Raw genomic sequence first — 12,530 nt, 5'->3', positions numbered from 1 at the left:
TAAAAACCGACTTCAAAAAACCACCAAAAAGTACAGTAACTTCAAAAAAGAACAGTAAGTACCTGCTGCTTAGGTATTTGTACTGTCACCTAGGATTGGTCTAAACCTTAAATTATTATGGATTGGTCTAAACCTTACGTTTTGGTGGTTTTTTGGAGTCGGTTTTTTATATTTTTTATATTAGTAATATTATATTTTATTATTTTTAGTTTATTTGCAATAATTATCAATCAAAAGTAAGTAGCAAATGATAATGATAAGTCCTGCTAGTCAATACGATTCATTGAAGCCTAAACACGAGGTAGTTGTTATATACCGTTGAGGAGTTCCCTTGACTGCCTTCCGTTTCCATCATCAGATCAGCTCAAGGTCACCATCATATTTTTTTGTTATAAGAACTATATTTACGTTCTAAATTTCATTAGAATCGGTTGATAAGTGCGCAAAATGGAAATTCATACCCTGTTTTTACCCCTTTACCCACCCTTGGGGGTGAGATGAAATTCTGAAAAAAAATGGGACCACCTGGGAGCTCAACCCAATACACCAAAAAAAGAATTTTCAAAATCGGTCAATAAACGGCGGAGTAATCGGTGAACATACATAAAAAATATATAAAAAAGATCCCGACGAATTGAGTACCTCCTCCTTTTTTGAAGTCGGTTAAAAATATGCAGAGATCAAACTAATAAAATTAAGAGCCCACTTCATAAGGTCTAGATAAAGGTCATTTGTGCGGTAAAGAATCGTGATATCCTATCGTATAGTATGACTATCACAAAGATCTTTGGGAGATAGACGTACGAGGTACGAGTAAGTACGCGTATTTATAGCTAGACGTACTTTTTTGTTCGTGACGTAGGCGAATAAGGTGATAAACGAGCGAAAAAGATCATTGAACAACAAGTACGGCGTACATACTCGTAAGTCTATCAGCCCCTCTAGTACGGGTTTTGCTATTTATGAAAACGAAATACGTTTTCTCCTGTCATCTGCATATCTGTCAAAAGTTTCATGATAGTTTCATTAGAGGCGCCACTTAGTATGCGAGAAAACGTAAAATTTTATAGTTTTCGTCAAACTATCAAACTTGCACTAGACCTCCAGGACACTAAGGCCTGCATAATATTAAATTATGTCATATTAAGCATGACATTAATATATCAATTTGTCGATCATATCAAAATTATTGTCATCAATCATTACTGTAATTAATGATACATGCATGTAACGAGCTAAACTGATCTAAATCCATTTAGATACTTATTGTAATTAGTTAATTCCACTTGTACCTACTCCCACGGCATATATTAATCTATGGCTATGTAAAACAAATATAAAATTAAACAATATACTTTATAAAAAATATTGGAAAATAGCCGTTAGCTATAATTTAATTAACAGTAAAAATGGCGAAGCTTTTGTTTGCGGTAAAACATATATTTTTTTTTTGTGCAACCTAACCTAACCTAACCCAACCATTAGAATTTCAAAGGCCCACCGCACCACGTCACTTACATCTGCCGTCCTGTTGTCAAGGGTTTTTCCTCTGGACTTGAGAGCAGAAGAAGTTTATAAGCTCTGAAGTCAAAAGAGGAAAGCCCTTCATCGGCCTTCCAGACCGACCACCTGAACTAAGAGAGAGCACCTTCTCACTGCCACACCCAGCCCGAAGGGCTATTTTACCCTTCGAAACAATCGCCAGTGAGGAGGAGCTCTCAAAAATCGAGAACAATTGGCCAATGGTTTATACAGACGGCAGTAAGATCGAGGGTAAAGTGGGAGGGGCGGTGACTCTGTGGAGAAATGGCAACGAATGTAAAACGAACGCCTTCAGACTGGAAAATTACAACTCGGTGTTCCAGGCCGAACTGGTGGCAATTTCAAGGGCACTGAATCTTATCGCCAGGGAACCCCACGTGAAAAGAGGCAACATACTCAGCGACTCTAGATCTGCACTGGAGTTGCTGAGGGACCCATCATCAACCCATCCCCTGGCCTACGAAATTAGAAAAAAGATGGGCTGGGGGTGATGTTGCATTTTATTGGGTCAAAGCTCACATCGGGATCCCTGGCAATGAAAGGGCTGATGAGTTGGCCAAGAGAGCAGCATTAACTCGAAAAGACTCGGCGGCGTACAGTTCGTTTCCCCTCTCTCATGCAAAATATGCAATTAGATGGGAGACGACGAAGCAATGGCAGGAGAGGTACGCAACCTCCTCCACTGGCCGAGTCACCTTCTTGTTCTTCCCAAATGTCACGTCAGCCTACAAAATCCTTGGTTCCTTTACAATGTGCAACACCAAGGCGCAGCTGTGGACCGGACACGGTGGCTTTCGAGCGTACCTCCACAGGTTCAAACTCTCCGAGAGCCCATCCTGCTCTTGTGACGATGAGACTCCGGAGACCATAGAACACCTGTTGGAGGAATGCCCTAGGTTTGGAGCTGCTAGGTTTGACTGCGAACAAAAGGTCAAAGGAAGAATAAGAAGTGAGGAATTCCCTGCTCTCATGGCCAATGAATCCACACGATCGGTGTTTATGGGTTTTGCCTTAAATGTCGTAAAGCTAGCAAACGGTGCGAATAGGACCAGGTGATAATAGACTGTGATAATTTTAGTATAATTAATTAAGATGTTTGTAAATAAAATGCGATCGGATCACGAAGCTGAAGTGGAGATGGGCAGGGCATCTGGCAAGGCGGGAAGACGGCAGATGGACCAAGGCAGTGTCGGAGTGGTGGCCAAGGGAGGGACGGCGATCAGTCGGTAGACCGCCGACCCGTTGGTCCGATGACATTAGGAGAGTGACTGGACCAAACTGGATGAGTGTAGCACAGGACCGTGGGACTTGGCATAACATGGAGGAGGCCTATACCCTGCAGTGGGTTGACATAGGCTGATGATGATGATGATGGTGAAAATAAAAAATAATAATAAGCTTTAACTTATTTAATTGTAATAGGCTATGTCTGAAAAAATTGAACAACGCTCATAATTTTTCTAATGATAGGAATAACCCTCCGTATCCTCCTAAAAAAATCTCAGATTTTTCCTATGCGTCAGTAATTTTATAAAAATAAAAACATTTCAAGTTTCACAAAACGGGGATATGATGGCACTTCAGGACTTTTTCCATCGTCTCTATAGGCATTAAAAAAAATGACAGGTTTTGATGTGACGTTGTTTGGACGTTGTAGGTCTATGGATAGACGTGTGACCAAAGAGTATGTAAAAGCTGACGCCTGTCAATTTTTTCTTTTTTATTGCCCATATATTTTTATAGAGACGATGGAAAAAGTCCTGAAGTGCCATCATATCCCCGTTTTGTGAAACTTGTAATGTTTTTATTTTTATAAAATTACTGACGCATAGGAAAAATCTGAGATTTTTTAGGATGATACGGAGGGTTATTCCTATCATTAGAAAAATTATGAGCGTTGTTCAATTTTTTCAGACATAGCCTATTTGTGATATAATTAGTTTTAGATTTAATGAATTTAATTTATAATTATTTATTGTAATTTGTAAATGTCAATTATATGAATGATGCATCATATTATGTTATAATGCATTACTATTGTTATTATGTTAATTTTAATGTAACTTTAACTTACTGTCTCTTAAACTTTATTCTTCTGTTTCTACATTGTATTCTTCTATTGTTTCTTTTCTTTATACTGTTTAATTTGTTACTGTATCATTTTGTGTATTGTATACTTTTTCATATTGATTTTATTATAGAAAATGATTTAAATAAAAATAATGTTTTAAATTAATAATGATAAATGGTAGGGGGTTTTTAGCCGGTAAGAGTCCGGCACTACCTGGGTCTTCCCTTCCCAGGTGTCCATGATGGATTTTCCCCCTACCTATTGCAATTAGTGTTGAAAAAAGAAACTTAATTTATTAATTTTTGGATATATAAAAAGTTATTTCATAATTTTAAAGCATAGAACAACGCGGACTCGGGTGTACCCTCGGGAAGCGTCATAGCGATCTTTCTTGATACAAAAAAGTCTGCCAATTTTTGCGGGGGGAAATTTTACCGTTTACCATGATTATGTCTCATGGGACATATCATTATGAGTTTTAATTCCCAGCAATAAGGGTTACGTGAAGTGACATTTAATAATGAACACAGTGTCTTCATTTTTCTTGCCAATGGATGTAACAATTATCGATAAGTGTTATCGATGAATACGACAACATGGGTTAGAAATAGTAATTTCAAATTAATTAGGTATAGTTAAATTTAATTAGGAATGATTAATAAACGAAGTCACCCGCTTTCGCTGTACATTTATACTCACGTGATAGGTCGCGAGCCGTATCGCCGTTTTTGAATGAGTACAATGCACTGAAGTTGTCGAGTAAGTGGGCAACCCGACGGTCAGATGCTTTCAAGCCGCCCCTTCGGGCGGCCTCTGACTAGGCTTAGCAACTGCTGCCGAAGCAGCAACCGGGACCCACGTTTAACGTCCCGTCCGAAGCACGGAAGCGTCCAGAAAAGAACCATTTGAAATCGGTAACTCATGCTGTACCTACCAATGGCTGACCGTGTCAGTTGTTGCTTAACCTCAGTGATCAGTTACGATTACTGAAGCCAATTCGACTTCGGACGCTTCCCAACTATGACTTTTTTTGTCGATTAATAAATATCTACATACCGGTACATCACTATTGCATTTTTTTGACATTGGTTGCTAGGAAACAGCTAATAACATTAAACCATGACCAAATCTGTGATCAAATCCGGAATCCGGATATTCTATGAATTGAAGCTGTCATTTTAGTATGTAAACAAATCATTTTCTATGAAACGAACGCTTTGCCAACTAGATTGAGTCTAGTGAAAATTGAGACAACAACTAGTTTTTATAAATCGGTGGGCCTTTCTGGCCTACCACCCCGCCAGAGGGGAACGTCTGCCTATTTCGTCTCCAGACCATTCATACTCAATGTTTTAAAGTATGGTATTAAGGTTGACGCATAATAAATAGCGTCAGTAAACAAAGTTTCAATTTAAAAAAAAAAAAAAACCTAACCCAACCTATGATCGAATCTATATTATATTAACCAAAAGGGGTGACTGAGGGGGCCATTCTGAACAACTTAGTGCACCACTTTTGCAACATTCTGTATACTCTATAACCATAAATTGCGACAATACTAAAAGCCGCCAAATCAAAATCATCTAAAAGCTAATACTAAACTGAAATGGTGTTTGGTAATTATCTGTTACCCAGAACCGAATAATTGCATGCAAATTAGACCCGCGTTGGTTCTCCCTTGGGGCGGCTATGAATAGTGAGGGGATTTCTATCAGTGATCTAATAACATATAATATAAACAAAGCCTCTTTGAATGTACTTGATATCTTGAATCGTCATGATCAATGTAATATGTCTTAACAATATTAGCGGTAAGTAAATTAAATTAACTATTGTATTCTATATTATACATGAGCAATGTAGATTAGTTAATTGTAATTTATAACTTTAGAGACGATTTTCACTGTCTCAACGTTAATTGAAAAATTTCCACCTATACTCACTAGTATATTTGGCAATTTTTCAATATTCTATATAAATAACCTAGTAGTAGTAGTACGAGTATCTAGGTACAAACTCCGTTTATAAACCTTAAAGGATTTTAATAACGTGGCCTTGTACCACTTTCCAAGATACCGTGTTCTCATGTAGCGAAGCCTGGCAAAGGCAAGTTTCATCATAATTATATTATATTACTTACCAACCTCATAGCTAAAGAACTAATAGAATTATATTCCTCTACCACACTGGCAAGCTTTGCTAACACTATGATGTTGATGGGCCCTCTCAGGGGGCTTATCGCGAAGTCAAAACAAAATATTTTTTTAAGAAGTAAGTAACTAGTAACATTTAAAGGAAGATTTTGAATACGAAAATTGTACATAAAACGAATTCGCCATAGGGGGCAAGGTTCGATTTTCAAGGACTCATTTTCGACTTGAAAAAAACTATTAATTCATAGTTCCAAACAATCATTTTCCATTTACTCCCCAAACATGCAAGATATAATAATTATGTTTGAGGGCCCGTCTAAAAATAGTTTCCATAGAACTAGGTACGTATTTGATGTTCACAAGTCTAATATTTTAATCAAATAAGCTTTTTTTATTGAGTTTTTTAAAATATACTTACATATTCATATTAGGTAAGACAATCAAGCTTTATTCGCTATAAATATCGCTTGGTTTAAAGTAAATACCTGATAATTTATTCGTTGTAAATTATAGGTACTTTCAATAAGGTTAAAATTATGTTTATTTGATCGTGTTTATGACACGAGAATAATCCTTCCGGTTCTAGGCAATATTTTCTGATTAAATAGAGTTCTTGGAATAGAACGATGATTTGTGGCGCAGTGGTTATTACATGATGTTGGGTGTTCCGTGTAATCCTCCAATTTATTAGATTAGGTCTAGGAGTCTTGCGTAAACACACAACATAAAGGTAAAAAAGTTTGTCCCAATGAGATTCCTACATTCACTGTATAAAATTAATATAGGTAGGTACCTAATACTAATGTATGAAATATCGGGTAAATCAGACTTTAAAATAAAAGCTTTGAGGTTATTCTATACTAACAACAGTGTATTTTTGTTAGATATCACTTTTTAAAATTAACAATATTCAACAATGAACCTACGAAAAAATTAGATGGAGTGTGTCTTACAAATAATACGACAAAATTAAGTAAGCATGTCCAAGAATTAATTTTCAGGGTACTAACCTGGTAAATTATAATGTCGTCTTATGGCCTCCGCGGGGTCGATAGCCGGGGCATACCACGGCCGCCGTGAATACACCACCTTCTTCGTATTCACCACTCTTCTCTCATCATCAACGTCCAGATATGGAGACGGAGGGTAGTTTAGCATGTCTAAACATTTGTTGATGCCTGCGGACAAAGAGAGGTTTTATAGAATTCTATACTTATTGCAGACGGCGTCATTTAGCGAAACTTTTCCGTTTCAGAGTGATTTAGTAAAAGCTCACAGGAACTTTTAAAAAAAGAACCTTTTTCTGTTTTTTATCGTGTATGGTATACCGGTTGGATTTGGAACACGATTCTCCGTTCTATGTCTCGAATCGAATGTCTAACCTCCTGTCAAAATGGGTTTTAACCACAACACTGATTGGATATAGGTACGAATTCTATTGACCTGGCTAATGGCTATCAAAGATCTATAGTGGTAGGAATTTTGCATTGTGTATTTCCGACAGAGAATGTGGTTACATAGGTAAGTTTGTCAAGTTTTTATGTTCTTATCTGAGCTGTATTGTTAATAATATGACCAAGTAACACTTTGTGACGAACGAACGAAGTAAATTATTAGTATTTTGTGACATTTTATTAGAATTATTATATTCAATTGATCGTAAGAAAGAGTTTGCGCTAAACTTTTAGGGACCTATTTCACTCCTGTCAAGTTAGTTAGGTTGTAATTATTATTATTATAAATTCTTTATTGCACATAAAAACATTGTACAAAGGCGAACTTAATGCTAGTAGCATTCTCTACCAGTTAACCTTTGGTGATGTCGAGAAAGTGGTTGGTAGTGTGATAGGCTGAGAGGAGAGAAGTTATTTACTTTAATCGATACACAGAGATATACTTACTTATACATAATAGCTATACAAATTATATACATACATATATAAATATATTCCTACATTATATTATAATATACCTAATACATAATAATAATACAAAATATAACATCATCATCATCATCATCAAATAAAATATATTAAAAATCAATTTTGTTGATCGTTCTGCACTTGGAGGTAGTGCTGACGAACTTTGGCTTTAAAGATGTCTATAGACTTTGTCTGCCGTATATGTAGCGGTAAACTGTTCCACAAGCGAACCGCTGTCACAGTGAATGAATCCGAATACCCTGCCGCATTATGCTCTGGGGTACGAAAGAGAAGGTTTCGACTTGACCGTTGAGGACGGTCAGAGAAGTCGAAGAACGTGAAGCGTTCTGTTAAGTAGGATGGGGCACAAGGATTATAAACTATATTATGAATGAGAGATAAAATATGGGCATTCCTTCGGTGTCGGATATTGAGCCACTTGAGTTTATTTCGAAATTCAGTGACGTGATCATACTTACGCAGGCCAAAGATATAGCGAATGCACAAGTTGAGGAGACGCTCAAGTCTATCAAGTAGCTCTTCTGTGAGGTCAGGATAGCACACATCTGCATAATCAATAATAGGAAGCAACAGGGAGTTGACTAACGTAACTTTGGTCGAGTATGTGTTACATTAAAGAGAAACTCAGTAAAAAAGCTTATTATAGAATTGATGATTACTTAGAGGACGTTAATGCATGGCTGTGATAAGTAGTTAGCTCTGCTCATATTATTATAATAATAATAATTAAGCTTATATGTATTGTATACCAACTAGTTTTAAGTCTTTTTTTGAAAAGATGGCTCAGGAGTTTCTTGCCTCCGTTCTTCTCCTTAGACAGAAAGAGCCCCCCCTTATCCAAACGGAGAGTAATTTGTAAAAATTGACGTTCATCAGAAATTTTTTTATTTGTACGATGAATAAAAAAATTTGACTTTGACTTGACTTTGACTTTATGGCAGGAAATTCTGTAGGCGCTTAAGCCCATGCATGGATGCATGGATCTTACGGCTGATTTCAGACACTTGAAGCTCCCATGACAAATTGCTCTTTATGTGGAGACCAAGATTTTTTACGCTAGCACAGTATGGTAAGCTAATCCCATCAAATATAACTGGCGGTAATGGTTCAGCAAGCCTTGCCAGGTGAAATCTGCCGCCTACAAACATGACTTGTGTTTTTGAGGGATTAACAAGGAGTCCGTATTGATCTGTCCAGGTTTTGACAGCTTCAAGATCAGCAGTCATCCGGTTAATAGCTTCAGGGACTTCATCGGGACCACATGTAACATAAAGTTGAAGGTCGTCGGCGTATAGGTGATAGGAGCTGTACTTAAGAACGGACACAAGAGTGTTAATGAAGACAGAGAAAAGGATAGGGGAAAGTACACCACCTTGCGGGACGCCGGCTGTGACATCACACCAGTCAGATTCAATGCCATCGGACCGGATGCGCTGTCGGCGACCACAAAGATATGAGGTAAACCACTCGGCTACTGAACCTGATATGTTGAGGGAACGGAGTATGGACAGGAGGATATCGTGATCTACGCAGTTGAATGCATTGCTGAAGTCAAGGAGTGTAAGGAGGGTTAATTGGCGATCGTCCACAGCCTTACGAAAGTCATCAGTAATTTTTATGAGAGCAGAGCAGGTACTGTGGGATGGACGAAATCCCGACTGATAGGGGTTAAGGAGATTATTGTACGAGAGGAAATTCGAGAACTGTCGCATCACTACACGTTCAAGCACCTTGGAAAGAAATGGTAGGATAGATATAGGACGGTAGTGCTTAAACTCGGCAGGAACAGGTATTTTGGGAACAGGAACCATGAAAGCCAGTTTCCAGAGGAGCGGAAACTTGCCTGAGGATAGGGAGAAGTTTATGATAAATAAAAGTAATGGGAGATAAGATGGATGAAAGAATTGGGAGCAGCATGTCACGACCTATACCGTCACTGCCTACCGCTTTGCTGGGAATGGAAAGGATAATCCTTTTAATATCAAATTCAGTAACCGGAGCGAAGTAGAAGGGAGTAGAGGATGGAATAGGAAGAGCTTGAATACTTCTGATGGTGCGAGCTTTGGTATGAGGATCAAGGATGTGAGGAGGGGATGAAAAATGACGATTGAGACCGTCCTTGTCAACTGACAGAGGTAGGTCTTTCCTACACTTTCCAAAACCCAGAGAGTGTAGAAATTGCCACAGGTTTTTTGAAGAGCAGTTTTCGACTGACGCGTGGATATGACGACGCTTCGCATTGCGAATCATTTGATTGCATCGGTTACGCGCTTGTTTGAAGTTGTTCCAATTAGCCTCCGATGGATCCTTTTTATGTTTACGGCGCAGTGCGTCCCGATATGCCATCTGCTTGCGTATTGCAGCTGTCAGCCATGGGGCTGGGGGCCGCTTCATACGGACTGGGTGGAGAGGTGCATGACGATCAAGTAGGTCGGTGACGAGGCTGTTGAAGCACTTGACCATACCATCGATATTGTCAATGCGCTCTATTTGTGACCAGTCCGTGCTAGCAGCGTCATGAGCCAGTTTTTCGCAATCCATACTCGCAAAGCTACGCTGAAATATGATTTTAGGTTTAGGTTTAGGAATTTTCAGTTTATAAGAGGCAAAGATTAGATCATGGTGAGAGAAGCCAGAGGCAGTGAACTGACCGTGGGAGGCAATCCGTTCCTTGTTCGAAGTTAATATGTGATCTATGAGGGTATGGGAGTTATTTACATGGTGAGTGGGATCTAACTTGGGAATATGGAGATTTAGAGAAGTAACTAAAGTGAGGAGCTTGCGGGTAATCCCTTATCGCTTTCTAAAATTTGCTTGTTTGTAAGTTCATAACTTTTTTTTTTTATGTAGGTAGGTAAGGTGGAAGTTTATCTGTAGTGAATAAGCATATTTTCTCGATTTACGCGTTATAAGTTATAATAGATTCAGGCGATACTTCCCAAGCATCAGAATCGGTGCAGTGGTGCCTCTCATTTCTATGATATATGTTTAGGTACATCAATAACATACATATAAGTCAATGATTTACAAACATTAAATTTTGGTTTGAATTTTTTTTATGATACGAGATTCAGCATTCAACGGCAATTTTATAGAAATAAAAGTCAATTGTTTACTGATAATATCCATACCTATACTTGCGGTTTCCGGTGTTTTAATTTTCGTCGAACCTTAAAAGCACTTTAAAGTTCGTCAAAGCTTCCACGTGTAACTGATATCGACACTGTATTACGATGCCTAAGTATCCTTAAAATATACGCTTTGTTGAAAAATTGGTAATAAAGAGGAAATAGGCAATATGATTGGGAAATTCATGGACAAAAATCATAACATCTGTTTAAAATATTATATAAATAGGACCACTAGAATCCAAAAAATATCGCGCTTCAATGTTACACATACTCGTACATATTTATTCTTGAAACCTGCATTTATTACTGTTTTTGCATCATGTTAACATCCTCGTAAATAAACATTTAAGTATACGCTACTATCATGAATTCATGATAAATAACATTTATCAATTGTCTACCATTTTTAAAATAAAAGCATCTTCTGTTACATTCTATTCTATTTTCAGCCGGTGTTTAATACTCAAGGGAATAAAAAAACAAAGTTTTGAAAAATTCATGAATTCCTTTACGGTCTCTTTGTAAACACATTTACTTGAATTTTTTTCAAAGACTTTTTAAAGCTCCTTTTTTATTATTGTTATTTTTATCTTTTATCATCATACTTTATGAGTTAGATTGTACCTAATTTTAAAACATTTCTAGAGCTCAAACCCGTCTTCGAAAATAATTTTGTGTAAATTAAAGGTTAACTGGTAGAAAATGCTACTAGCATTTTAAGTTCGCCATGTAACAATTTACTTTGTGCAATATAGAATTAAATAATAATAAATAATCTTCTCAGATTAGATCATATTACACTCACGGGCAATGAAAAGGTGTTCTAAGTGGAAGAAAAGCACCAAATTATTGGCAAGCTTAATGACGCTTTCTGCAACATTGAAGTACATTTAACAGAGCATCAGGATATTACCAACAAAACAGCAATATTTTGTTCAAATTTTAAATTTATGTTTGAAAACCGGCCAAGTGCGAGTCGGGCTCGCGCACAAAGGGTTCCGTAGCAGCAAATATAATTTACAGTTAAATCAACCTATCTCAAAAACTATAAGAGATACTTTGATCAAACCAAAAATCGTTGAAAGAGTTAATTAGCATGCATCACCTCTATTTTTTTTAGAATTTTATACCCCGTAGTTATAAAAATAGAGGGGGGGGGACATACTTTTTACGACTTTGAGAGCTGATATCTCAAAAACCGTTGTTCACTTTAAGAAAAATGTTTTTTAGAAAACTTTATATCATTTTAAAAGACCTTTCCATTGATACCCCACACGGGTATGTACATCGAAAAAAAAAATTTCATCCCTCAGTTACATGTATGGGGGGCCCCACCCCCAATTCTTTTTTTTACTATTTAGTGTCATATTTTTGTAGCGGTTCATACAACACATATTCCCATCAAATTTCATCACTGTAGTACTTATAGTTTCCGAGTAAATCGGCTGTGACAGACGGACAGACGGACAGACGGACATGACGAAACTATAAGGGTTCCGTTTTTGCCATTTTGGCTACGGAACCCTAAAAAATTGGGGTCGTGTGCAGTTGGAATTTTGTGAGTGGAACTTTTTCATGGCCCGTGAGTGTATTTGAACGATAAAAACGTGTTTTGTCCACCTCAGATATGGCAACAATAGCAAATAATCATAAAATAAAGTAGGTATTCGATTTTTTCACCATTTCTTCT

At 37.3% G+C, this 12,530-nt stretch overlaps 1 protein-coding gene across 2 annotated transcripts in view; it reads right to left on the bottom strand.

Annotated features, from left to right (window-relative positions):
- The window catches only part of LOC105388118 (synaptotagmin-15), a 115,835-nt gene that overhangs the window by 98,873 nt on the left and 4,432 nt on the right, over nucleotides 1-12,530 (bottom strand). For both annotated transcript variants that reach the window (XM_048624714.1, XM_048624708.1), the window contains exon 2: nucleotides 6,777-6,944. In XM_048624714.1, coding sequence (XP_048480671.1) covers nucleotides 6,777-6,924 — 148 coding nt within the window. In that variant the 5' untranslated portion in view covers nucleotides 6,925-6,944. The remainder of the gene's footprint in view (nucleotides 1-6,776; nucleotides 6,945-12,530) is intronic.

This window comes from Plutella xylostella, chromosome 3 (genome assembly GCF_932276165.1).
Source record: "Plutella xylostella chromosome 3, ilPluXylo3.1, whole genome shotgun sequence".
NCBI lineage: Eukaryota > Metazoa > Arthropoda > Insecta > Lepidoptera > Plutellidae > Plutella > Plutella xylostella.
Note: the sequence above shows the minus strand (reverse complement) of the source record. Positions and strands in the feature narration are given on the sequence as shown.